Source organism: Xenopus laevis, chromosome 1L (genome assembly GCF_017654675.1).
Source record: "Xenopus laevis strain J_2021 chromosome 1L, Xenopus_laevis_v10.1, whole genome shotgun sequence".
NCBI lineage: Eukaryota > Metazoa > Chordata > Amphibia > Anura > Pipidae > Xenopus > Xenopus laevis.
In genome coordinates this window covers 68,274,542-68,302,001 of record NC_054371.1, presented here as the reverse complement: position 1 = coordinate 68,302,001, position 27,460 = coordinate 68,274,542, and the positions used below count along the sequence as shown (strand labels likewise).

At 37.7% G+C, this 27,460-nt stretch overlaps 2 protein-coding genes across 8 annotated transcripts; one reads left to right on the top strand and one right to left on the bottom strand.

The window, feature by feature from the left end:
- Positions 1-25: 25 nt before the first annotated feature.
- Positions 26-7,712, bottom strand: LOC100158321 (uncharacterized). Of its 6 annotated transcripts, none has more exons than XM_018247548.2 (4): positions 7,577-7,712; positions 4,700-4,841; positions 4,388-4,472; positions 26-3,325 (listed from the first exon to the last, which is right to left on the bottom strand). In XM_018247548.2, exon 4 carries the CDS (start codon positions 3,306-3,308, stop codon positions 1,089-1,091), a length of 2,220 nt encoding a protein of 739 aa, XP_018103037.1. In that variant the 5' UTR covers positions 3,309-3,325; positions 4,388-4,472; positions 4,700-4,841; positions 7,577-7,712; the 3' UTR covers positions 26-1,088. The 6 variants fall into 6 exon arrangements, with proteins under 6 accessions (XP_018103037.1, XP_041437072.1, XP_018103110.1 ...); XM_041581138.1 differs by lacking the exon at positions 7,577-7,712 and adding an exon at positions 7,015-7,165 and having other exon boundaries at positions 4,126-4,472; XM_018247621.2 differs by lacking the exon at positions 7,577-7,712 and adding an exon at positions 7,015-7,165 and having other exon boundaries at positions 4,373-4,472.
- Positions 7,648-25,809, top strand: plk4.L (polo like kinase 4 L homeolog). Of its 2 annotated transcripts, none has more exon segments than NM_001089677.1 (16): positions 7,648-7,863; positions 10,016-10,111; positions 10,494-10,589; positions 10,677-10,791; positions 12,214-13,216; positions 16,091-16,185; positions 16,266-16,597; positions 17,754-17,858; positions 18,387-18,489; positions 18,883-19,032; positions 20,518-20,648; positions 21,170-21,261; positions 22,171-22,318; positions 22,474-22,608; positions 24,110-24,216; positions 25,195-25,809. In NM_001089677.1, coding segments are annotated over 16 exon segments (2,835 nt in total). In that variant the 5' UTR covers positions 7,648-7,833; the 3' UTR covers positions 25,292-25,809.
- The last annotated feature ends 1,651 nt before the right edge of the window (positions 25,810-27,460 follow it).

The window sequence follows — 27,460 nt, the reverse complement described above, 5'->3', positions numbered from 1 at the left end:
GAACACATTTAATGACTACAATATGTCAACTCTGAATACAGTTTATTTTGTTCAACCAAAATTATTCGTATTGTCGTCACATGGCAAACAAATTCATCTTAAAGAATTTACAAGAACATTTCTCACATTTCAGCGGTCAGCATTTGACTTTTATTATTCCTAAAGTTCTTTGTACAGACATATAGGCAATGTGCTAATTTTACAATATACATGTAGGGCTTCTGTTGCCCACAATGCTCTGGACCATGTGTATTCTGATAAGGTATCTTTTTGTAATAGGGTTCTGCACATCTCAAGTCTGCAAAAATACCCTAATAAACCAATCGGGTAACTAAGCCGCAAATGAGATTTATTGCAAACTAAGTTTGAACCATGTAAAAGCTACATGAATACTAAAGACAGAATGAAAATAATTTTTTAAAATATGAAATATTTGTTCAAAAATGAATCTTTCTAAGATGACCATCCCTATAAAAAAAACATGAAGCAAATTCACATATAAAGATGTGATGTATTATGGACAATCATCCAAACATTTCAAGGGCACCATTTTTTTCATGTTATTTTGCTTAAAGGACCAGTAACATAAAAAAAAAAAATTAAAAAAATTGTTAGTAAATCGCAAAGTCTTTATTTAGAAATAACTTACTGAATCTCTGCTTGCGCTCCTCTTCAGAAAAGGCGACAGGGCGATGATCCATCATGCGGCGGAGAAGAAATCAAGTGACACACAATCGACGTCTTTTCAGAAGAGGAGCACAAGCGGAGATTCAGTAAGTTATTTCTAAATAAAGACTTTGCCATTTTAAAGTTTAATATGTGTTGGTGTTTTTTTTCGTAGTATACAAACAATTTTTTTTTAAATTTTTTTTGATGTTACTGATCCTTTAAAAATTCTAAAAATAGGACTTTCAACATCTGCATTACAAACAAGTACTCCATAGCAACGAGAAAAGGTAAGTTAACCTAAACAAAAGGGACCTCCTTCGTTTTTAGACCGTAAAAATTGCATTGCACATTAAACTGCGGCCAATTGAAGAAACGTTTTTGCAGTCACTGTGCGTAAGATGCAGGCTTATATTAAGCCTTTACTCCCTCTCCCCTCTTTGAATCCTCAAACAGTCATTAGTTATCTCAAATAGATGGTCATCTACACAGGCCTTGTAAATCGGCTTAGCCACCCAATTCTTTTTTTGCAGTTTGTATCCTTTTTCACCAATTGCTAATGCTGATTTTTCTGGGCAGATCACTATTGCTTGGCTTCTGCCCACATTGCGGTTGTTTGAAAGGACAGCTAAAGTGGTTCGAGCATGCATTGAATTCATTCTGTAAGAGAATCTCTTTGAACGGTATTTTGAACATTTGCTATGATACACTTCTAATTGTCCCGTCTGACAAAACTTTGTGGCTTGACGTAAATCCGCAAGAAGTCCTTTGTCATTCACAATTTTTTGGAGTGCACTATGAGCAGGGTGGCTTGGCTTAATCCACTTTGTTTCATTTCGCTGTTCTTGAGAGATTGTTCCATGCATGCATCTTTTGTATTTTTTAAATCTTGGGAAGTTGTGTACATCTGCCACATGAAACATCACAGATTGCCATTTTTCAATTAGTAAATCTGCATTTTGCATACAGGTCTGCGCACACCACCATAGATGATTTTGAATAGGTGTGATCCATCGAACAAGGTCTTTGCACTTTCGCTGCTTACTTACTGCTTTCAACTTCTTTGATAAACTTTTACATAAATGGCAAATATCAAACTGGTGCTCAACAGTTGAGTACGTTTTGGACAGCACCTTTCTAACGGAACTGTGCCTATCTGTCGCCACTGTTTTTACTTGAACTTTATTTGCTAAAAGATTTTCCATACAATCAGTAAAAGCCTCCGATTCTAGTGATGATGATGTTTTTCCAGGTCCATTTTGTACAACTTTGAAATCAACAATTTTCTCTGAAAGAATATCCATGAGTGAATATATGCAATGTCCTGGGTTATCAAATTGCCCATCCCCGGCAATTACAACAGCCTCATCTCCTATTTCCTTAAATATTTTCTGCTGTTCTTTTTTCCAGTAATTATCTATTGCTGGGAATAGAATTTGGTTTTGATGTTTGTAAAATGTAGTGTTAGAAATGGCAGCTATACCAAATAGACCATACATTTCCTTCACTTTTCGAAATGAGGAGCCACTTAAAAGAATAGAGGATGACATCAGTATATTGCCAACAGGCATATTTGATACGGTTGGTTGAGATTTCCAGATGAGTGCATTGTGATGGTTTTGGCAAGTTAAATTTACAACGACCATCGATCCTTCAACAGTTTTGTGTATTTTGGAAATTGGTGCCTTACACATTTGGCCATCATTGTACTGACATGGAATGAGACGAAGTAGCGAATCTAACTGCGTCTCAAAAATGATAAATTTTCTTTCTTGCACAAAATCTGTTTCAGAAAATACAGGATGATTAAAAACCTCATTAACTGAAGAATCTATTATGTCCGACATCTCCAAAGATATGCACTCCGGTTGGTTAAAGGTGGTGTCTTTAGGATCTTCTAAAGTTGGAAATGTAGTCTCCAGTGTGTCCTCTAATAGGCGATTTTCATTAACTGGAGAAATCTCTTGAATTGTTTTATTTTGAGATTCACAATGTTGATTATTAAAAACACTTGCTTTCATTGGTGTGGAAAAGCAAACTGGATAGACATGATCATTTTTAATAATCCACATTTCAGCTGGAACAGAATCGTCTCCGGTTTGGATTTGCATTTCCTTCTTCTGGATAGGCGGTTCACTTTGGGTGCATTTGGATTCCATGAAGAACATATGATCGGTGTTAGCCGCAGTACTCCTTAGAAAATATCCCGGTTCTGTCTGAGTAGAAATGGTCCTTGAACGTGATACTATACGGACAATAGTAGCGGCTGAAGGGCCTTCATCTGGGTCATCTGCTCTTTTTCTTTTGCAAGGAGGTGGTCCTGTTATGCTTTGAATCTGAATTAAGGATGGCATTTTCATGAAGAGTGTAGGGACAGCACCCTTTCGAAGAGTTTTAAGGTAAGATTTTTGTACATATTGATTCTCTTCAAAGTGCATAGAACATATTCGGTATGTATCATATTTTTTCCCATCTAAAATCTTGAGAGCAAGAGCATCAATGTCATCATAATCGTCGCCAATCTGTAATAACCACTTTTTGATGATTTCAAGATTTCCTGGGAAAGGATGAAGAATGACATGTGGAAATTTTTGTTTTTGTCCAGTTTTGTGCTGACAGTGAGACACTATGCATTTTGGCATGGTGAGACCATATGTTACTGAAAAAAAAAAAATATATATATATATATATATTAAAGATAAGCTTGAATATTACATAGCCAAATTCCATTATAAATATAATCTATACATGATCAACAATTAAACAGTAAAGTAACTTTTTTATTAAAAGCACACTGTCAGAACAGATTGCAAATGGGAAGGTTCATCTTCATTCGAAGTAACATCTGTAGGTACAAAAATAATCCTTTATAAACCTTTATAGATTTCAAAAAAATCAAGGCGATTTCAGGTACATATAAAAACAAAACACATGCTTAACGTATTTCCAAGCTCCCAGCTTGGATTATTTTTAAGAAAACTCTGCCCAGTTTGTGCTCTGTACCTACAGATGTTACCATGGGAGAATCAGCTTTCAGGGGGCTGGATTGTATGTGGCAGCATGGAGGGGGAGTGCTCCTGTGTTTTGTTAGGTTTAGGGTAGTGGCACACAAAGCTACTGGGGGAAATTGGTTGCCCAGTGACAAATCGCCTTTTCTTCATGCGACTAATCTCCCCTAAATGCCTTCCCGCCGTCGATGTAAATCGAAGGCGGGATGGCACTTGGAAAGCTTCATTTTCCAAAGTCGCCGGAAGGGTCTACTTTGACGTGGTGGCAGGCTTAATTATCAATTGGTCAAAAAAGTTATCTTTAACTTTTTAAAGGAGGGAAGGGTGGTTAGATAATAATAATGTGTTGGACCCTGTGATCTCTGAAGGTGGCCGTGCTGTGAGAGAATTGTGTGCTCTGAATAGTTATAAGAGAAGCAAATTCATATGTACATAAAGTGTGTGTACAGACCTTTCAATGCCTCCACGAAGGGAGAATGTATCTTTCATTTACATTGCCTAAATGGATTCATAAGATCGAAACTTGCTGGTCATAGGCAAACAAATAGCTGACAAAGATAAGAATGAGCTTAATTACATTTTTTTTTTTTAAATTATTTTATTCTTCTGTTAGCAATTTCAACAATCGTGTTGCTAGCACAGTTCCCTCTAAACTGTTTTCACGTGTGTGTATGGGATAAGAAAAAGGGATCACCCACATGTTGATGACTTACGGTGATGGCGCACAGTAGTGTATTATCTCTGCTCTGGGTAGATCTTGACCAAATGGGATTTTCAAGCGAGTTTTCCTCTGGACGCCTATAATGGAAGCCTCCATGTTAGTAAATTCACAAAACAGCTAGTAAACATTACATCCACTTTACACCAAAAAAGCAATGGCATCTGCAATGTGGAAATAAAACAATTGCTTACTTCATTGTTGACAAATGCACCTCACTGTGTAATTTTTAAGCATTGGCACTTGTGCATCGATTAATGTGAATTCCTCAGGAACCCACCCTCCTCCCCGAATGATGATAACTTACGGTGATGGCGCACAGTAGCATATTATCTCTGCTCTGGGTTGATGTGTTTCAGATGGGAGTTTCAAGCGGGTTTACTGCTGGACGCCTATAACGGAAGACTGCATCTCAGATGTGATTTTCGAGTGGGTTTACCGCAAGACACCTTTTTTTTTTTAAAAAAAAAAGAAAGAAAAATCATTAAAACCTGACAGAATGGAGTCAAAAATGGCATAAAGTTATCAGGATTCGATCTTATGACTTGTCCTGCTCATACCAACTCGTTTCAATAGTTGATTAATAATTTAAAAAAACATTATAATTATCACTTTAGCTTGAAAAAAAACCTGTGTAAACATTAGTGGCTCCAGATGTAAAGAAGGATCACCTGTAGGACCTTATAGGGAACTCGGGGCCATGGCTGTAAAAATAAATACATTAAAAAAAAAAAGGCCACACCCTAATTGGTTAATTGGCAAATCAACCTTATTGGTTCTGGCATTAAAAAGAGCTGGAGGGAAAAAGTTTAAATAGACCATTTAAAACAGTCACATGAAGTTTGTGAACAAAAGTTCCCTCCTACCCTCCACTGTATTATTAGTTTTTTCACTGTTTTGAAATTTTGTTTATATTTTCATCGTCACAGCTTTATTTGGCAGATTTATGCAAAGACCCATGATAAAGGAGATGGTGGGTTATACAGTCAAGGATCTGTAGCTTACGGCTTAGGTCCACATCTGAATGCTGAAGACACCTAGGATCGCTTGGTAATTCGCGTCTGCAGTCATAATTGGCTGCAGCAGGCGTAATGTTGTTCTATATGTATGTATTAGTAAAGCTGTGGCCTATTCAATTTGCATGTAAAATATGTGTCTATTTCATGTCTTCTGTTGAGACAAAAATAGGGCTTTGAACTTGGGCTGAGCTTTCAAAGTAGCAACTTCCTTTTAATATATAACATGCCTTATGGAAACAGTAGTATTTCAGCAGTGCCATAATGTTTATTGGATTAAAAGAAAATATCCAATATTCATCATAACAAAATTAAGACAGGTGCATAAATCTGGGCACCCCAACAGAGATATTACATCAATACTTAGTCGAGCCTCCTTTTGCAAATGTAACAGCCTCTAGTTGCCTCCAATAGCCTTTGATGAGTGTCTGGATTCTGCATGGTGGTATTTTTGACCATTTGTCCATACAAAATCTCTCCAGTTCAGTTAAATTTGATGGCTGCCGAGCAATGGACAGCCTGCTTCAAATCATCCCATAGATTTTCAAGTCGGGGGACTGTGACGGCTATTTCAGAATATTGTACTTCTCCCTCTGCATAAATGCCTTTGTAGATTTTCACGTGTGTTTAGGGTCATTGTCTTGTTGGAATATTCAACTCCTGTGTAACTTCCACTTTGTGACTGATGCTTTAACATTATCCTGAAGAATTTGTTGATATTGGGTTGAATTCATCCGACCCTCGACTTTAACAAGGGCCCCAGTCCCTGAACTAGCAACACAGCCCCACAGCATGATGGAACCTCCACCAAATTTGACAGAAAGTAGCAGGTGTTTTTCTTGGAATGCAGTGTTCTTCTTCCGCCATGCAAAATGATTTTTGTTATGACCAAATAACTAAATTTTTGTCAGTCCAAAGCACATTGTTCCAAAATGACTTTTGCATACAACAAGCGACTCGGTTTGTGTTTGCGTGAGTGCAGAAAGGGCTTCTTTCTCATCACCCTGCCATACAGATGTTCTTTGTGCAAATTGCTCTGAATTGTAGAACGATGTACAGATACACCATCTACAGCAAGATGTTATTGCAGGTCTTTGGAGGTGATCTTTGGGTTGTCTGTAACTAGGGTTGCCACATTTTCTAAAAAATGCTACCGGCCGGGAGGAGTGAACAAAAGGGGTGGCCTGTGATGCAAAAGGGGCGGAGGCACATACAGTGATGAAAAAGGGGCGGAGCAACATTGCGCAATGGCCAGAAGCCATTGAAAAAAAAATTTAAGTTCTGAGCAAATTGGAGGCAGGCCAAGGGCTTTTTTTAAGGGTATTACAAATTACCGGTAAATTTGTGATACCGGCCTCGGCCTTAGCAGGTGTTTTACCGGCCGGGTGGCAAACCTATCTGTAACCATTCTCACAATACTCCGAAAGCAGAATGGCAGTGTCATTTTTTGATATGGCAAAAAAGGGTTAATGATGCCACAGTGAACAGACACCAGCCCCCCCCCCCCCAAAGCCAGCACACAGATGTAAAAAAAACATATTTACTAAAAAACCAACAACAGACAGTGGGCCCCAAAATGATGCCCTATTGTACCAACAGTACAGACCTATGACGATGACCCAATTGGACGTCAGGCATGAAGTTTTCAAAATGAGCAGCCCGAGCAGGAGCCTGTGCAACCAGGAAGCACTGAGGAGTCTGTATTCTTCTGATTGGCCAATTCAGCTATCGCGAGACTAGGGGACGCAGACCCCAGAGTAATTTGCATAGAAGCGAACCAGAAGCTTTTCCAAACGCTGGAGGTGAAATGCGCCTGCGCAAATTTCAGAACAGTCTCTTCTGTACATGTTAGAGGAGGCGGAGAACGGCTCCGCAGCAGCACAGATCAAAGCAAAGCAGCTTGTGCAGGAGTAGACACAAATAACCTGGCTATGAACCTAAAGGGGACCCTGACCAAAAGGTTGGACCTCCATATGAGCTTGGAATAAAAACCTCTGACGCTACTGTGGCGAAGGCGGGAAGAAAATTTCACATACACCCTAGTCATGTGTCAGCGCTCTTGACAGGAATAAATGCATCCAGTTTATTACATTTGTATTTGTTTTCCCTGCTTCGCTGGTTTACCAATTCAAAACTCCCCCGACTATTAGCAACACCCCACACATTACCCAATCAAATTCACGCCTTCCTGTGGCCCCTCCCTCTCGGCTGTTTCCGTTCACGTGACTGTAACGGGCGGAATTTTTTGAAATCTCTATCGGATCGTGAGAGAAACGCGGAAATGGATCGAGGGCCCGCGAGCCCGACCCGTCGCCAGCTGGATCACGTCACGGCCGCCGCCAGATTCCTTATCCCCGCCGCTGAGGAGTGGCGCGCGGTCTATCGAGGATGATGAGCCGGGCGCGAGCAGCGAGAGAAAAAGAGCATGGCGGGCAGCATAGGAGAGAGGAGAGAGGTGCGGCTGTGTATTAAAGGCAGCACATATGATGTATATCTTCCTGCATGTTGTAATAGAACACTCGGGTGGTGTAATACAGCAACTACGCACTACTATTACAATCTATGTGTTACTCCTCCAGGCTCTTGTGTATATCCGTTTCCCCGGTGGCTTCAGCCCCTCCCCCCGTTGTTGTGTCACGCTGCTGTTGCCCAGAGTTTGTTGTTATGTTCCCTGTCAGTTGTGGCAGCGGGAATACTCCCGGGATGTTCCTGAGCTGTCATTATTCCCCCCTCTCTTCTTTCTTCTCTTGTATGAGTGAGTACAAGGCGGCTTCACTTGTGCCTAAAGCTGCTCACGGCAGAGGAAGATGCTGGAGAGGGTTCTCACCTTCCTGTTCCCTAAGCTGGTCTCTAAAGAGAAGCCCTCACGTGCTGCTGGGGAGCAGGAGGATGAGACAGAGCGAGGCAAAGCACCAAGGGCACAGGAGAGCTGCATAGAGGTACACTAACATGTCCTGCCATCATTTGCCTCATAATAATCATAATAATACTCCTGTTAGCTGCCTGTATACAGTCTGCAAGGATTCCCTGTAGTGCCTTACCACAGGCTTTTCATTACAACCCCCCGATATTTCATACTAAATGACAGATGCCCAGCTCTGCAGCATTGTCTTATAATCAACCTACAGCAATGGGCATGGGAGAGAATTGTGTAACTATTTGTTATGATCCTGTGTGTGTGCGCTTTATGTGTGTGTTGTTTTATTTAATTAGGACGTAAGGAGTTACCGTTGATTTCTTTTGGCCCAGAAGTTTTCATTGATGTTTTATTCATTTTTTAATGAATCTTGATGGTTGGACTGAATGATTTAATAGCCCCTTAGAAAATGCTTATGTATTTATAAATTTTAATGTTAAGTCTGAGCATGAGACAAGAGTGTTACATATATATATTCTTAAGCCTGTTCATAGAAATGTCTCCATTTAATCTGTTCCTTATTATCCGAGTAGAAAATAGCATAAAAACAGAGGCACAAACAGTAGAAACGTATCATTTTTTTTCCTTTTAAAATGTAAACTGCATGCTGCATTTTCTTCTCTGTGCTCTTAAAGGAGAAGGAAAGGTGAATTCACTGAGGGTTGCAAATATGACTATGAGGATTTTCATTCATCCAGGTCATGGTATATCTAGTATAGGTCAATCTAAAAACAACTGGACTTGCTGAGTAATCAATGGACGTTTCACTACTCATCAACTGAAGAAGCTGCTCAAATGAGTAGTGAAACGTACATTGATTACTCGGCAAGTCTAGTTGTTTTTAGATTTACCTATGCTAGATAGAGGGGTGCAAATGTTAAGCACTTAACTGATACTCCAACTAGTGATCCTGTTAACAAAAAACTGTACCAACCTGGGGTAAACACAACAATGTTCTTCCAGCTTCTTCTTCCTTGGAGGTGATTAGTGATTTCACTTTCCATTCTCCTTTAACATGGGACTGAATAAGTCTAAAGTGTGGTAATCAGATTTTCTGGTTTAGTACCAGATTGATCACAAATTGTTATAGCTCCCTGGGGTTAGCTTTGCAGACAAGTGCTGTTCTATTTTTTACATACTGTTTCTCTTAAAGGGGTTGTTCACCTTTAAATTAACTTTTAGTATGATGTAGAAAGTGATCTTCTGAGATAATTTGCATTGGTTTTCATTTTTTATTATTTGTGGCTACTAAGTTATTTAGCTTTCTATTCAGTTGCTCTCCAGTTTGCAATTTCAGCTATCTGGTTGCTAGGATCCAAATAATCCTAGCAACCATGCATTGATTTACACTAGAGACTGGGATATGAATAAGAGAGGGCCTGAATAGTAAGATGAGTAATACAAAAGTAGCAGTAACAATATATTTGTAGCCTTTAGAGCATTTGTTGTTTAAAAGGGGCCAGTGACCCCCCCCCCCATTTGAAAGCTGGTAAGAGACGGAAGAAGATGGCAATTAATTCAAAAACGAAAAAACTTAAATGAATAACGAAGACCAATTGAAAAGTTGCTTAGACTTGGCCATTCTATGACATACTAAAAGTTAACTTGAAGGTGAACAATGCTTTTTGGGTTATAGATTTTTTTTTTAAAATTGAATCTGACACATCATCTTTTTCTTATCATCCTAAAGGACTTCAAAGTTCTCAATCTCCTCGGCAAAGGCTCATTTGCCTGTGTGTACAGGGCCCAGTCTATCAACACTGGCATCGATGTAGCCATCAAAATGGTAAGGATACAGGAAGCTTCTCAGCCTTCTTAGAAAAATGCTACTTTGCAATGACTGGAGTAACCAAAGCTTTGTATCAAATCACCTGCTGCTGTATTATGTTTTCATGGATAATTGCTGCCAAGAATAAAAGTGAAAGTTAAAAGCTGGAATTACTTTTTCTAACTTGAAATCTGGATGAATTTAGAAATGTTCTTGCAGAAAGAAAAATGGCAACTTCTTTAGTTATTGTAAACATTTCTGCCTCGTTACAGTGACACAATGTTTTATAATTTTAGCTCCTTTTTTACTTTGTACTCCATCCGTATCCCTTTTATCTGTATGTAAAATATCATAAGCAGTGTTGAAATTTAAAGCTTTATTTCTTTTATTATATCAACAGATAGACAAAAAAGCTATGCAGAAGGTTGGAATGGTGCAGAGAGTCCGAAATGAAGTCGAGATCCATTGTCAGTTAAAACACCCTTCTATTCTGGAGGTCAGTTATTTACTTCTATATTTCATTGTGACATGTTCTTGATTGCTTTCATGTATAATTTATACTAGTCATCATATTTTGTTTTAGCTGTATAATTACTTTGAAGACAGCAACTATGTATATCTGATTCTCGAGATGTGCCACAATGGGGAGGTGAACAGGTATTTAAAGAATAGGAAGAAACCTTTCGCTGAAGATGAAGGTAAATATAATGGGGGCTGTTACTGCTACATATTTTGTGTGTTTGGACTATTCCTTAGCAGCATGAACTGTTAAAGTCTAACCGTAATTACGTATGTTAAAGAGATACTGACACCTGAAATTAAACTTTTTTTTTACATCTATTATAATATTGGCTTTGCAAGCTACTTCTAACTTTGCCATAAAGTATTTGCATGATGCTTTTACATTACCTGTCTGATTCCCCATGTTCCTGTATGAGGGGGCTGCCATATTTGTGCAGTAGGAGTCCGTTAGCATTAGAAACTGTAAATAACAGGCTGAGATGGGACAGTCTGGTTGGCAAAGTCAAAGTGTCAGAGAGTCAGGCTTAGGAACTTCAACTAACAATTATAAACAACAACAAACCTCTCAGCAAAAAATGATCAACATGACCTATAGGTAACATTTAATGTACATTCATATGCTAAAATTCATTTTTTAGTGTCAGTATCACTTTAACAACCAGCACAGTAAGTTATGCTTTATTAACTCTCTTCCAGAGGGGTGCTTAGGAAAACTATACCCCAAACAATGTAGGTCTCTATAAAAATTATATTGCATAAAACTGCTCATATGTAAAACCCTGCTTCATGTAAAAAAAACATTTTCATAATAATATACTTTTTTAGTAGTATGTACCATTGGGTAATCATAAATGGAAAATTGCCATTTCAAAAAAAAAAGGGCTCCCCCCCCCCCGGGATCGTACAATTAACTGTGCAAAAAAACAAACCATACATGTTAGGTCACATGAGCCAATGAACAGACAGAGTTATGTCTCTTGCTTCCACACTTCTTCCTTTTACAGTTAAAGTTGTAGTATTTCTAGTCAGCTGATCTCTGAGGCAGCACAGAGACCATCAAGAAATGGTGGTTCAAGGTAAGAGATGTAAAAAAAAAAAAAAAAAAAATATATATATAGATAGATAGATAGATAGATAGATATATATATCAGTTTGGTAAGATATTTTAATATGCCACTTAATTTCATATAAACCATCTGTTGCTCAAGTATTCAATTTGGGGGTTTAGTTTTCCATTAATATAATCCACTGATTGTCAACCTGGTTTGCAGCCTCATTTGATATATGCAGATGTCACATACCCCTAACGTTATTGCTAATTCTTCTTATGAGGATTCACTGGGTGTTTTGAGTTTTTCTATTCAGCACTGCTACCTTTGATGAAATGCACTCTAAATTGCTGTTCTTGTTATACTCATTTAGACTGACAATGGAACTACGGAAGTAACAGTATAAGCAGCAGGTCAAATTACTGAGATTACTGAAATTACTGGAGCTCAGGGATATGTAGGAGTCATTGGAAAATAGATCTTTATATAGTAATATAGTATTGTATAGATTCTATATACTTGTTTAATGATGTGTTTTCAATTTCACAGCCCGGCATTTCATGCACCAAATTGTCACAGGAATGCTGTATCTTCATTCACACGGTATATTACATCGGGACCTCACCCTTTCCAACCTACTGTTGTCTAGTGACATGAATATCAAAATTGCAGATTTTGGCCTGGCAACTCAGTTGAAAATGCCAAATGAGAAACATTTTACCATGTGTGGCACACCAAACTATATTGCTCCTGAAATTGCTACACGGAGTGCTCATGGTCTTGAGTCGGATGTCTGGTCCTTGGGATGTATGCTGTATACTTTCCTTGTTGGAAGACCACCTTTTGACACAGACACTGTAAAGAATACACTGAATAAAATTGTACTGGCAGACTATGAAATGCCTGACTTTGTGTCAAGGGAGGCCAAAGACCTGATTTTTCAGTTGTTACGAAAAAACCCAGCAGATCGGTTAAGTCTTTCATCAGTTTTGGACCATGCATTCATGACCGGTTTCTCCAATGTCCAAAGTAAAGTTATGGGAGCTGTTGAGGACTCCATGGACAGTGGGCATGCTACAATATCTACTGGTTTCACTGGGTCTTCTGGGGTAAGTATAAGTGGCCGTTTTCAGGAGAAAAGAATCTTGTCTGGCCCTTCGCTCCCCAACAAAGTCAATATCTTCCAATTTAAGGATAAACATCCTACTGAAAGATCAAATGGTGGAAGCTTTCATAATACACAAAGGGAAAATAATGACTTTTCTGAGGGCAATGGAAGGAAACCTGTTGCCTGTGAGGACAGACCACATTCGCGTTACCTGCGAAGGGCTCATTCATCTGACAGGTCAGGAACCTCTCAAAGTCAAACTTATGCTAAACCAAGCAGCTATTCAGAGCGGTGCCATTCAGTGGAGATGCTTGCTAAACCCACTCATTTAAAGGGCTACCGCACTTCTTCACCTCCCAACAGCTATGGAGACATACCACAGATGTTCACAGATGAACGTTCTTTGGAGAGGCACACTTCTCCTCCAGTGAAAGAAAAAACACCGTAAGTGAAACTTCCTAACCTATAGTAATGAGTGGAATGTAATGTGCTGCTCGTAACCACAGATGGGAACACATTATTCATGAATCACACAGAGTTTAATGTAACTGATTATTAGTCTTTTAGGGACATGCAGCGTGCAAGGTTAGTTATATCTCTACATCTGGCAGGAGTATTATACTGTTGCCAAAATCTTTATTTTGCCCATATAAAAGGATAAAATACAGTGCATTCCAAGCCTGTCCAACATCATTATTAAAACAAGTGTTTTAATGTGACGTCGGCCCTCCTGATTGATGTTGGAGCATTGTGGGATCTGCTTCTAATGAGACACAGTATTCTAATTCAGGTGTTCAGTTGGGTTGAGATCAAATTCATCAACTTCCATTTTAGTAAATTATTCTGTCTAAACCTTGCTTGATGCTTTTATGAAGTAATTCACCAGTAATTGTATGTACTGGAGTCTATTTATTTAGTTCAGATACATGTTAGACCATTTTTATAGATGTAAAAGCTAGCATTACATATCAAATAACTCTGTACTGTTAAAACTGGACTAAAGTGGATGCAGCCACATTAATCGTTAAGACAGAAGTGGACCATTGGGATCAATTAGGTGTCCTGAAGACATAGAGACTGGTTAATTGGAATAACTGCTTTTCTATTCAATACAGATGGAAAATGCCCATGAGTATTAGAACTGTTTTCTTGCCAATTAGTGGTAAAGTAAAACCACACTAATCTGTGTTTCACACATGGTGACTTAAGATAATTGTAGGTAGGCAGTGATTGGGCTCCCGCTCATTCACATATCTGGGCTATAATACTGTTTTATTTTGCAGTTGTGCATCCAGGTATTTATCTGTGTGTGTGTGTGTGTATATTATGTGTGTATTACTTTGTGTTGGTATAAAATACAGTTTGTACATAACTGTGCTTGTTATCTGAAATATGAACTGCATTGATGTGTTCTGTTTGATGTGCCCCTTAATTATACTACATATATTTTTTTTTTATTTAAAGGAATTGTTCAGTATAAAAATAAAATCTGGGTAAATAGATAGATGTGCAAAATAAAAAATGTTTTTGAATATAGTTAGTTAGCCAAAAATGGAATGTATAAAGGCTGGAGTGACTGGATGTCGAACATAATAACCAGAACACTACTTGTTTTCTTGGTTTCCACTGATTACCAGGCAGTAACCAATCAGTGACTTGAGGGGGGCCTCATGGATCATAACTGTTTGCTTTTGAATCTGATCTGCATGCTAAGGATCTGAATCTGATCTGCATGCAAACTCACTGAACATATATGTCACTCCAGCCTTTATACATTACATTTTTGGCTAACTATATTGGAAACATTTTTTATTTTGCACAGCCTATCTATTTATCCAGTTTTTATTTTTACACTGAACTGTTGCTTTAAAGGTATGGTTTTTATTTCTAAATTACACTGCAAATAATTTACTCTACAATATAAAATGTCATTCCTGAGTCAGCAAGTGTATTTTTTTTCAAGTTGTAATATTGGTGTGTAGGCAGCCATCTCAGGTTATTTTGCCTGGTCATGTGCTTTCAGAAAGAGCCAGCACTTTAGGATGGAACTGTTTTCTGGCAGGCTGTTTTCTCCTAATTAATGTAACTGAATGTGTTGCAGTGGGACCTGGATTTTACTATTGAGTCTACCAGGCAGCTTTATCTTGTGTTAGGGAGCTGTTATTTGGTTACCGTCCCATTGCTCTGCTGATGGGCTGCTGGGGGGGAAAGGGAGGGGGTGATATCACTCCAACTTACAGTACAGCAGTAAAGAGTAGCTGAAGTTAATCAGAGCAAAAGTCACATGATTGGGGGCAGCTGGGAAACTGACAAAATGTAATAGCCCCATGTCAGATTTCAAAATTAAATATTACAAAATCTGTTTGCTCTTGAGAAATGAATTTCAGTGCAGCATTCTGCTGCGTTTTGAAAAAACTTTTCCCATGAATGTGAATAAAATGGTTTTCCTGATCTGTTTTCTTCAGTGGTATTGATACCCAGTACTCTCTTGGCCTGACATATCTAGGAGTAGGGGTTGCTATTTGAATACCAATAAGCTGCTGCACTCTGTCTATGATTGTCATGCAGCTAAAATTGCACGTGCATGAAATTACACCTGGATCCAAAACCATGCTTATAATATCTGTTTATAATATTGTAGCTTATAAGATTCCTCTTTAAAGGAGAAGGAAAGCTACGGAGGCATTTTATTGCCAATAGATTAGTGCAAGCTAGAATGCTATATTTATTCTGTAGAATATTTTACCATACCTGAGTAAAAAGGTCTAGAAACTCTGTTTGTTTAGAATAGGAGCTGCAGTATTAATGTGGTGTGACATCACTTCCTGCCTGAGTCTCTCCCTGCTCTGGGCTCAGATTACAGTAGAGAAGGGAGGGGTGGGGGAGAGGAGCAAACTGAGCATGCTCTTGCCCAGGGCAATGAGGTTTAAGCTGAAGACAGGAAGTCTGATACAGAAGCCCATGAGTACACAATAGAAGGAAAGAGATGCAGTGTTTCTTTTGACAGGGGACTCAGAGCAGCACTACTTTGGGGGTTTACTGGTATATTTAGATGGACCTTTCTGATAAGGCTTACTTAGTTTTAACCTTTCCTTCTCCTTTAAAAGGAAAATAATTTTGTCCTTTTAATATTTTTACTTGTCCCTAATCAAGTGGCTATTATTATCAGGCATTGCTTTATTTGCAAAGATTACATATTATAGAGATGATTATGATGAGACCTTAAGTACTTTGTTCGTGGAAATGCAACATTATTTTATTCTTTAAAAAGAAAATCTAAATTTGATGACTCTAAACTTTTTTTCTTTTCCCCCCAAGTTCTGAGTTCATGGGCCCAGCAAAGCAAACTGCCCCAAGATCTAATGACAAAGCTGAAACTGTTCAGCAGTGGTTTGGAGCGATGCAACTGAATGGTAAGTTGCACATGAAGTCAGGAGCTTTCTCGCTACTCTGTTTTGTGTATCCCTTTAACATTTAATTTTTTCTTTCCCAGGTCAATTTAAAAATACGCCGGATACCAGCAGTGTTAGTAACATGGGTGGAGATTTCTACAGCCAACAGGCCACTCAAAATGGCGCGCCACAATATGCTTGGAACGATGTAAAGAGGAAAAAAAATACAGACTCCTCTATTGAGAGTGTTCTGCTAGGAATAAAAAAAAATCCTGGTACAGGCCAGCGCAAGGCAGAAAAAAGTCAATTTGGGGAGCAGAGCAAATCCAGGGTACCACAGCAGGCATTTGGATCCAGTACCCTGAGATCCATCATTTCTCCACTGAATGCAGAAAGATTGAAACCAATCAGACAGAAAACAAAGAATGCAGTGGTATGTTGAAGGACAGTTTTGTATATCCTAAACTAAATATTTAACCAAAAAGAGAATACAGAATACTGAGAGCTACAATTGTACTGTCAGTGAGAAAAGTATGAATTTATTAAAAAAAACGCTTTGTGCAGTGTTCCTCTGAGATACAAGTATGGGACCTCTTATAAGGAATGCTAAGGACCTGTGGCTTTCTTGCTAAGGGATCTTTCTGTAATTTGGATACCAATAACTTAAGTCTACTAAGCAATCATTTAAACATCAATGAAACCCAGTAGGATTGTTCTTTATCCAATAAGGATTAATTATATCTTAGTTTGGATCAAGTACAAGGTACTGTTTTATTATTACAGAATAAAGGTAAATAATTTTTACAAATTTCAATTTCAAATGGAGTTTATAGGAGATGGCATTCCTGTAATTCGGATGCTTTCTGGATAACGGGTTGTTAACATGCTGTGTTACTTAGCCCTTAAAGGGGAACTAAAGTCTAAAATAGAATAATGCTAGAAATGCTGTATTTTGTATACTAAACATAAACATGAACTTACTGCACCAGAAGCCTAATTAAACAAACAATTTATGTTTTCAAAGTTGGCCATAGGGGGCTGTGATCTTGTAACTTTGTTACATCTTTTCAAGACCAAGGCTACGCACATGCTCAGCGTGGTCTGGGCTTCAGTTGGGAGGTTAAGCTTAGGGATTGTCATAAATGATCAAAACAGCACAAGTCAAATAATATCTGCCATAGAAGAGGATACAGCAATCAGAATATACAGAGTGCACTGGGTCTGCGAATACCAATCTCTACACGGTTGTCAGATGCTCTAAAGGGAAACAAAGAAAGCTGCTCAAGGTCAGACAAGTAAGGTGGGGGGCTCCCCCTGCCATTTGAAAGTATGATTGTAGAGCAGTTAGGGAGCGTCTGAAGTTTCCTATCTGCAGCTGTCAGAGCAAGTAAAACGTGATATTGCACCATGCAGAGAGGTTTAATCTCAAATAGGTATAACGGCCCTATGACATTGTCTTTGAAGATAAACAAATTGTCCTTTATTTCCCCTCATTACCTCCCTGAAAGCTCTTTTATACTTGGAGATATATAATGCTAAAATATATGAATATGTGAATTACTTGCATTTTGAATTTTTTTCCCCCCTAGGTTAGTATCCTTGAGTCGGGAGAAGTCTGTATGGAGTTTCTAAAAGAGCAAAATTCTCAAGAACGTGTTAAAGAAGTGTTAAGGATATCTTGTGATGGAAATTTGGTGAGTAGAACAAAAGGGGAGTTACATGTTTATTTGGAAAAACAAGAAATCATACCTTTTAAATATTCTCAATGTCTACAACTAACTAAACTCCAGAAAAAAAAATCATAATTTAAATAAGGGTTGCCTTTTTTAAGATATCCTTAATTGCACTTGTAAAATGGCATTTACTGCTCAGTCACTTGCAGTGCAACTTCAGACTCATTTTGCTGGTAAGCCAGTCTTAAACTAGGGCAGTGCCACAGGCCTCGAATGTCTGTGATGTGCTTAGTGTTTTTACTGAGGAAATGCTAATGTCAAAATGATTCACATGCCATAAGCCTTATTAGGTAGGTAAGGAGAAAGGAAAAATAGACATGCTTTGTGCAGTGTTAGAATACAGACATTTTTCTATCTTATCTATTTATATGCATATACATTGTGACGTGCATTTGCATTGTGTTCGTTGTTTTCATTTGATGCATTTTGTTATATTAAACGTATGTTAAATCAAATACTTTTTTTTTTTTTTTCTTTTTAACCAACTAGATTTATGTGTATCACCCAAATGAAGGGAAAGGTTTTCCTCTAGTTGACCGACCTCCATCTCCTCCAGAAAACAGGCTCAGTTACACCTTTGACAGTTTACCAGGTAAAGTGAGATTTAAAAAATAAAACATTTTAAACATTTTTGAAGTTCTTAAAGGGAATATATATACTAGGTATAGAGCTGAATAATACAAATGTAGGAAGGTAAATCAGCTCAAAAAGCAGATTTTTTTTTTTGATTGCTCTTTTCAGTTGTACTGTATATTTTTCTGAAGTTAAATAAAACTGCAGCCACAGACTCCAATGACAATACACACACCCAGTGTCTAGATTATCATAAATTCTAGGTTTGCCTTCTTTTAAAAATATCTTATATCTGAATTAAGCATCTCTCAATTTCAGAATTATTTTTCTGAGAATGAAAAGCCTTACAGAAAGTTTTTTTCAAAATCAAGAACTGGTTAAAATAATGTTCCTTTTATTTACCCTTTCTTAGAAAAATACTGGAAAAAATATCAGTATGCTGCAAAATTTATAAAACTTGTACGATCTAAAACGCCAAAGGTTACCTACTATACGAGATATGCCAAGTGTATGTTAATGGAGAATAGTCCCACTGCTGATGTTGAAGTCTGTTTCTATGATGGTAAGTAAATGCTATGAAACTGCCTTACAGCTAATGTTGGTCAGAACAGACCATGGCTTCAGTGGGAAGCCAGTGTATTTTCTAGCATGATCAATACTATTTTAAAGGGAAGTAACAAATATGTATATTTTAAGCTTGTATCCCTCAATATCAGCACAAAGCAAAACGCCAGATGCCAGGTCTGATAAGGGATTTGGCTGAATGAGTCTCCCCTTTTTAGAAAGTGAATTGTATTCAGACAGATCTTGCCCATGTTAGCATTAAAGAAGAAGGAAAGCTACAGAAGCAGTTTATTGCCAATAGATTAGCTACAATAGTGCAAGCTATAACACTATTTTTATTCTGCAGAATGCTTTACCATACCTTAGTAAACGGCTGTAGAAGTTCTCTCTGTATGTTTAGGAGGACAGCTGCCATATTAGCTTGGTGTGACATCACTTCCTGCCTGAGTCTCTCCCTGCTCACTCATAGCTCTCGGCCCAGATTACAGCAGGGAGGGGGGAAGGGAGAGAGGAGCAAACTGAGCATGCTCAAGCCCTAGCCCTGGAGGTTATTCTGAAAACAGGAAGTCTGATACAGAAGCCCATGTGTACACAATAGAAGGAAAGAAATGCTGTTTTTCTTTTGAAAGAGGACTCTGCAGCATTTCTTTGAACGTTTACTGGTATATTTACAAAGACCTTTCTGATAATGGTTATTTAAAGGGGCGGTTCACCTTCAAGTTAACTTTTAGTATGTTATAGAATGGCCAACTCTAAGAAACTTTTCAATTGATCTTCATTATTTATTTATTTATTTTTTATTTGCCTTCTTCTGACTCTTTCGAGCTTTTAAACGGGGGTCACTGACCCCATCTAAAAACAAATGCTCTGTAAGGCTACATATTTATTGTTATTGCTACTTTTTATTATTTATCTTTCTATTCAGACACTCTCCTATTCACACTGCAGACTCTTATTCAAATCAATGCATGGTTGCTAGGGTAAGTTGGATCCTAGCAACAAGATAGCTGAAATTACAGACTGGAGAGCCACTGAATAAAAAACTCACAAACTACAAATAATAATAAAAAGAAAACCAATTGAAAAATCCCTCAGAATATCACTCTCTACATCATACTAAAAGTTAACCCAAAGGTGAACAACCTTTTTAATGTTAGCCTTTCCTTCTCCTTTAAGGGCAATAGTGCAGTTTTTCATGACTACAAAATAGGTGTTCAGCCCATTCATTGAACCCATTTTGAACAAAGTATGTTTTATTTGGCTTCCTTGGCCAATGTATGTTGCTATAGGGGGTGACGATGCCATCCAAGGGCCCTGGGGATTTCGAATCGTTCTTAGTTGCTGATAATATGATTTATCTTTTACAGTATACTTTTACATTTAATAATGGAATTTGTTGATTCCTGTCCTGTTTATGGAAGTCCTCTTTTTGCATTGCATAGTGATAAAATTCCCTAAATTGTATGTGTCTTCTTCTATTTAGGAGCAAAGATCCATAAGACTTCTGATGTAATAAGGGTAATAGAGAAATCTGGGAGATCGTACACACTGGAAGGGAGTCGGCTGAGCACCTTGTCCGATGAAGTTCGATCTTATTTGGATCATGCCAATGAGGTAATGTCTGCAGACAGCACAAGGTTATTATTATGCATAAGTTATTAAGTGCATAACTCTTAGGCTGTTTCTCCCCCTGATGCAGTACCTGTGCACCTTACACAAGGAGCGGATGGGGCTTTTTTTCTGACTGCATATTTACAACGGAAACAGCCTGGTAGAACATTAGCCTTAGACCAGGATGATATTATCTCTTTAGAGCTGGGATGTTCAATTAGCCGCCCACATATGGACAACCGTGGCAGACGATATTGAATTGTCATAGATCAGTATTTCAGCTAATGAAAAGTATATTTAGAAAGATTATTAAAGTTAAGTAAGGAGTTGCTCTAGAGTGTGACAGCAACAAGATACTTTATAGAATTGAATACATGGCATACGTGATTACAAAAGCCTTTGCCGTGGTTTAGATAATGCAAAGTCTAAAGGAAGAAATTATATTGAGTTGCTAAAAACTCCCAACTTGAGGAATTCAGGAGATCAAACCCTTTTTCTGTATTATTGATCTCTGCATTATACAGAGCCATTGCGTTTGCCTGTCTTTGGAATCTGCAATCAACACAGAGGAGAAAAAGGGTGAAAATATTTCTTTGTTTCCAATTACGTTTGGCAGGTAAGGACATTTAAAATGATTTTTGCTTGACCATGTTGGGGGGAAAATGCCCTGTGTATAAATGTGTTATCTGACCTGGATGTTTTAATAAAAAGAAATTGGCTTTATGTTTAATTTAAAAAAGACTTTAATTATGCAGCATTTAATGTCCAGTTGACCAGTCCCCTTTAAGCATGATATTTTTTATTCATTTGAAGGAGAGACTGCCTGTCTGTTTTGTTTTAACCTCTGTGCCATAGGCTTTAAAGTAATTGTCTATACCTATATATACACCTTTGTTTAACATGAGCACAATAAATAGACTTCTAAAACATAATCCATATATTCCCATTTTTTCTGTAGTAAAGCACCTTTGCTCTCTCTCTCCCCCTATAACCAGATGATTTTGTTTAAAGGGGCAGTGTCTTCCTTTATTCAACATTTTTCCACTTCAGCAAAATAAATAGAACTTATGCTGACAATGTATTCTGCCTATTCTTTTGTTTTTACATTTACTACTTCCTGCCCTGCTTCCTGGATTATTTCAATCTTCGTCCTAAACTAAACAAAAAAAAAACATAGATACAGCAGAACCTTGATTTTATGTACCCAGATTTAACGTTTTCCTGGAAATTACAGTTTTTTTCATGATCCCTTACCAAACCCGACCCCACCTGGATTTTACAGTTTGCAGACATTTTACACGGTTTTGATGCTGTCCCCTGAGAAACATAAAATTGGACTTCTACTGTATTTCTTGATTAAAACAGTAGCAAAGTTGTTGATCACACACTTAAAATTGTACCAATCAACGGGAGTAAACTGCATATTTAAGACCAATTTTTTGATGCATTTCAAGTGAACATTCCGCTCAGTTTCTTTATCTGATGTTAACCATTTCATTTATAAGAATATCTTTATATTATGCAGGAGGCCAGCTTTAGCAGAATCACCAAAGACACAGCCAACACCTTCTGTGGATAGTGCTAGAGAAAGAAAAGAAGAGCAGAGTTATGTTAACAGAGTATTACATGGCAGTGCAGCTTCCCCACCCCAGATGCCTAATCTCAATCCCTCTGTAAGTATGAAAATTGATTTAATATTTGAATCGGTAATGCAAGGGAGCATATATGTATCTCAAAATGTGTTGAGACTTTTATATAGCTATCAATACCTGTTATGGTGACACCACAACCAATTCACATATTTAACAACGAAATATTTATTTCTCAGCTGATTTCCTATGATGGTTCTGTATTCTCTGCTACCACCGTGCAACCTTCACCTACTTCAAATATCCACAATACTCCAGATCATGCTCAAGTCCTAAAATCTGTTTTTGTTGAAAATGTAGGCTGGGCATCTCAGGTGAGTATTTGAATTGCATTACATAGGGGTACAGAGTTTGAATACACTATATTTTATAGTATATTTTAAACTATATTCAACTGGTTAGATAATCAGTTTAGTATTTCTTAATGCTTCTAGAACTTTAAATGGCTATAAACATCCCTTCTGTTTACTTTGTATCTAGTCCAAACTAAGCCATAACCCTTTTAATATGAAATGGAATATTCTGTACACAATTAACCTACAGCTCAAAGGTAGTTTAGCATCATCAATGTGTCATTTCCAGAATGCTAAGCTCATCTTATGGACAGATACAAGGGCATTTATTTAAATAGAATGTCATGTTCATTTATGTGGTTGTTTTACGGTGGCTACTTAAAGTTTTTAAGAACTGTGCAATTACTTTCAGAATTTACAATACTCATAAGTTCTTAAGTTGTTTTGGGCTGAAACTGAAAGCTGACAAATCAGAACCCTTTGATGTACATTAGTGATATTTACACAGTGACATACCAGCTGTTGGTGAACTACAATTCCCAGCATTCAATAACAGACTGCTGGCATGTAGTGTGACTTACTGACAAATGGAGCAAATAAACACAATATTTGGAAGCATAAAATAAGTAGATTAATTAAATCCAAATCAGTGTTCAAAAAGAATGGGTAAATTATAGGGAAGAAAACCTGGTTGGATTTAAAGAGAAGGGTGACAGTAGCACCTTACAGAGCTCTGTTTAGGTTAGGACAAACTGCTGTGAGATTAAAGGGGAATTATTGTGAAAATGTAAATTGAAAATAAGCTTCATGGTACTGAAATAACAAACTTTGTAAATACAAATATTCTGCATTGTTTCTGAAATAATCAAGTTTATGTTCACAGTCTGTCTCTCAGCATCTGTTTCTCTTTATTCTGTCTTCATTCAGGAGTTGGGTGTCAGATAGTTATTCCTAGCAAATGAATTAGAGCTCATTCAAATAATCGATTCCAATACTAACAAAATAACTGCCTTTATCACAAATTCTGCACGTAGAGAGACGGGATTTCTGGTGATTTTATTAGAATGAGCTCAATACATCTTGTAGGCAAAAGGAGCTAAAAGATATATTGGATCATTCATCTGACACCCAACTGCTGCAGGAAGACAGAATGAGTAGAAACAGATGCTGAGAGGGATAGTGAATATAAACTTGATTATTTCAGAAACATTTCAGAATATTTAATTGATTGTATTTAGGGAGTTTCTTATTTCAGTATGATGAAGCTTATATTAACTTTCCTGATCGTTTCCCTTCAACAGAATGATGTACTGGCAAGTCTACACAGAGACAGCTACTTATGAAAGGAAAAATCATGTCATTAACTCCACAAACCTTTACAAGCAGGAAGTCCTGCCATACAAAATAGTTTATTTTTAGTATCCCTGAAGTAACTAGGGACATTTAGAAACTTTAACTGGTCTGCAACATAGAACTTAATGTAACCACATAAGTTTACATCTGTTTACCCTTTATCAAACAGTTAAACAGTGGAGCAGTATGGGTCCAGTTCAATGATGGATCTCAACTTGTTGTTCAACCAGGGGTCTCCTCCATTATTTATACCGCACCAAACGGCCAGATAACAAGGTGAGCAAATGCAAAAATGTAACTTTAATAGCCAGTTTTATACAAGTATTTTGTATTATTTGTTTCATTTTACAGCTATGAAAATGCCATAGTTTCCTTGTAATGGCTACTAGTTTACTGCAGCTTTCTTACCTTTCTCTATACATTTTATGCTAATTTAGTGTTGCCTTATGTCTGTAAAATTTCAAGCCTGCAAGATGCATTGAACAGATCCTACCTTTGGCAATTAAAGGGGAACTATTGTGAAAATGAAATATAAGCTTCATCATACTGAATTAAGAAACTTTGTAAATACAATCAATTAAATGTTCTGCATTGTCTCTGAAATCAAGTTTATATTCACTATTTCTCTCTCAGCATCTGTTTCTCTTTATTCTGTCTTCATGCAGCAGTTGGGTGTCAGATATTCATTGACTGTTCGATCCAATATATCTTATAGAGCCCTCCTTTTGCCTAGAAGATGTATTAAAGCTCACTCAAATAACTGATTCCATTACAAACAAAATACGGCCTTTTGCACAAATTCTGCATGTAGAGAGACATGATGTCTGGTGATTTTAAAAGAGATACATCTAGGCAAAAGGAGCCCCCTATAAATGTATTGGATCTGTCAATGAATTTCTAACACCCAACTCCTGCATGAAGACAGAATAAAGAGAAACCAATGCTGAGAAAGAAATGAAGACAACAATAAGCTTGATTATATCAGAAACAGTACAACATTTGTAATTGATTGTATTTGTAATTGATTGTATTGATTGTTTCTTAATTCAGTTTGATGAAGCTTATATTAAATTTCCATTTTTGCGATAGTTGTGGATGAAGGTAAATCCCTGTTATTGGTCCTCATTGGATTCTGTACTATGTGCACTGTTGCAAGGTTTCCATCAAATAAGCATTCCATGCCAGATCAGAGTTTTAAAACAATAGTTCCAGAAAATGGCACTGATTGTATTCACAAGAAATTCTCTTTTCCAGGCATGGAGAGAATGACAAACTTCCAGAGTACATCAAAAGCAAGCTGCAGTGTCTCTCCTCCATTCTAATGCTCTTTGCCAGCTCGTCCAGTCGCTAATGGGAAAACGTAACTTTCAACACAAGCCACCATTTACCAGATGAATATAAGCCCCTTCAGTACAATACAATACAATACAATAGTGCTTGCTGAGCCTTGTGATCACTATTCACTATGAAATGCCAACCTCCCCTGGATTCAATCTCATCACAGCATTTATATTGCCATTCAATAGGCAGCCTATTTTTTTGTAAATATAAAAATTAACATTTATAGCGTTTTGTGACCATGTCATTCTTCAGATTCCTTCAATGTAATGTTTTACTGTCCGTTGTGGGTGCGGGGGGCAGTCGTGAATATCATGGAAGTCTTGTTTCACTCTATTTTTGTACATGTAAATGTTGTATTTTTATGTAAAATTCTAAAGTATATTTTTTATTTTTGTTAACTTATTTTGTATTCACAGTTTCTAATGAAATATTACTGCAACTTCCAAAACATTAAAAAAAAAGTGCAGCGACGTGATTCTTAACTTTATTCCCATTAAATGGTTTTATTCTAATAAAGGATCAGAGGTTGCCTTGTGTAGTTGAAAGTGATCCATTTCAGTAGCTTTTTCAAATATTTTTCCATCGTTTTAACACGTCATGTCAGTAAAAATGTTGCTATACCAGGCTACCATTAGCTGCCTTGTAGTGATATATGGGTCAAGTTTCCCTCGACCCGCACCTGAACCTAACCACCGCCCCCTCTGAACTTGGCCTGCGCCCTCTATTTATAACCTGCTCTGCAGTGATGTCACGAAAGAGGCGGAACAGACGAGTAAATTCAGGGAACGGAACCAGCAATGTGAGGTTGCGGGCAGGGAGAGCGGAAGGGACCCGAAGAATTTTTGTGGTAGCCAGTTCTACCCACCCAACCTCCAGGTCCTGCTGGTTTTGGACTGGGCCACACATCACTATGGAGTAAATGCAAAAAATGCATTAATCTACTTGAAAAAGAAAAGTGGGCATATATTTCATGAGATCATGTTTGGACACAAATTCGCACCAATTGCAATGTTTTGTTGAGGTGTGTTACCCAATCTCTTCCTTGGGTGCCATCACTGATGCCTGGCTGAACATAAGGGGAACTGTAACTTTGCAATACTGTAAAATAAGACCGGCATTGTTTGCACAAAATGTATCCGTTTCCAGCTCATAAATGTGCTTTATCTGTTGCTGAAACTCTATTGGGATTATGTAATAAGAGTTGGTCCAGGAGCATTAACTCATAGCTACCAATAAGCAAGTAGCATGTACTGCTCACCTGTTTAAAAGCAAACATATTATTGGTTGCTATGTATTACTGCTTCCGGGCAAACGTCGTGCCTTTTATTACATATGGGGGTTGATGTGCATTTGTAACTGTATTGCCTCAATGAAGTGTATGGATCGGCCAACACATGTGAGGGTAAAGGGGAAGCATCCAGCAAAGTTACTGTGGCTGGAGCCAGAGAGGGTTGCTCCCTGTGCATCTGTCCAATTGAAAACTGTAGTCAGATTGTGCATACCTTATAGTAATGTGCGGCTCAACAAAAATTCAACCCGCACCTAACCCGCCCGCTCTTTACACGAACCTGACCAGAACCTCCATTATAGACCCACGCCCGACCCACCCATTCTGATGTCACGAAAAGGGGCAGACGCCTCCCTATAAATGGAGGTTGAAAGAGCCGAAAGCTAGCAGAGTAAGGTCATGGGTGGGGAGAGCAGAAGAAGCGCTAACCTGAACCCAACCAAGACTGTCAGAATATGTGTAGCAGTTTGCCCGAATCCATCTGATCTGCAGGTCCTGCAAATTTCACGCTGGCCCGCACATCACTAATTCCTTGTGCGTTTAAACATTCACTATTTCAAACTTTAAACAACTAGAAGTGTTACATTAAATCATGACCTATTTATTGTACAGTCCAAGCTAGTAATGGCTTCAATAAAAAAAGAACTGGTCATTATGTTAGCAGATTGTAAGAACTATTATCTTTAAACATGAAAACATTGCAAAACTGCTCAGAGGAGCACTTTAATAAAAGAAACAGTCCCTTGTACTTGATCAGAGTGCTCCGAGGAGTTGATATGCTACTGTAATATCTTACCAGATACTAATACAGGTACCACAAAAAATGACTGATTGTTGTAGGTTGTAAAAATGCATTTATATTCATTTCTTCTTTTATAAGCTCTTTAAATA

Coding starts and splice junctions, on each gene's coding strand:
- LOC100158321 (XM_018247548.2), bottom strand. CDS start 3,308: ATGCCAAAATGCATAGTGTCTCACTGTCAGCACAAAACTGGACAAAAA.
- plk4.L (XM_018240864.2), top strand. CDS start 8,216: ATGCTGGAGAGGGTTCTCACCTTCCTGTTCCCTAAGCTGGTCTCTAAA. Junction 10,112..10,493: donor TCGATGTAGCCATCAAAATG/GTAAGGATACAG, acceptor TTATATCAACAG/ATAGACAAAAAAGCTATGCA. Junction 22,609..24,109: donor ATGTAGGCTGGGCATCTCAG/GTGAGTATTTGA, acceptor TTTATCAAACAG/TTAAACAGTGGAGCAGTATG.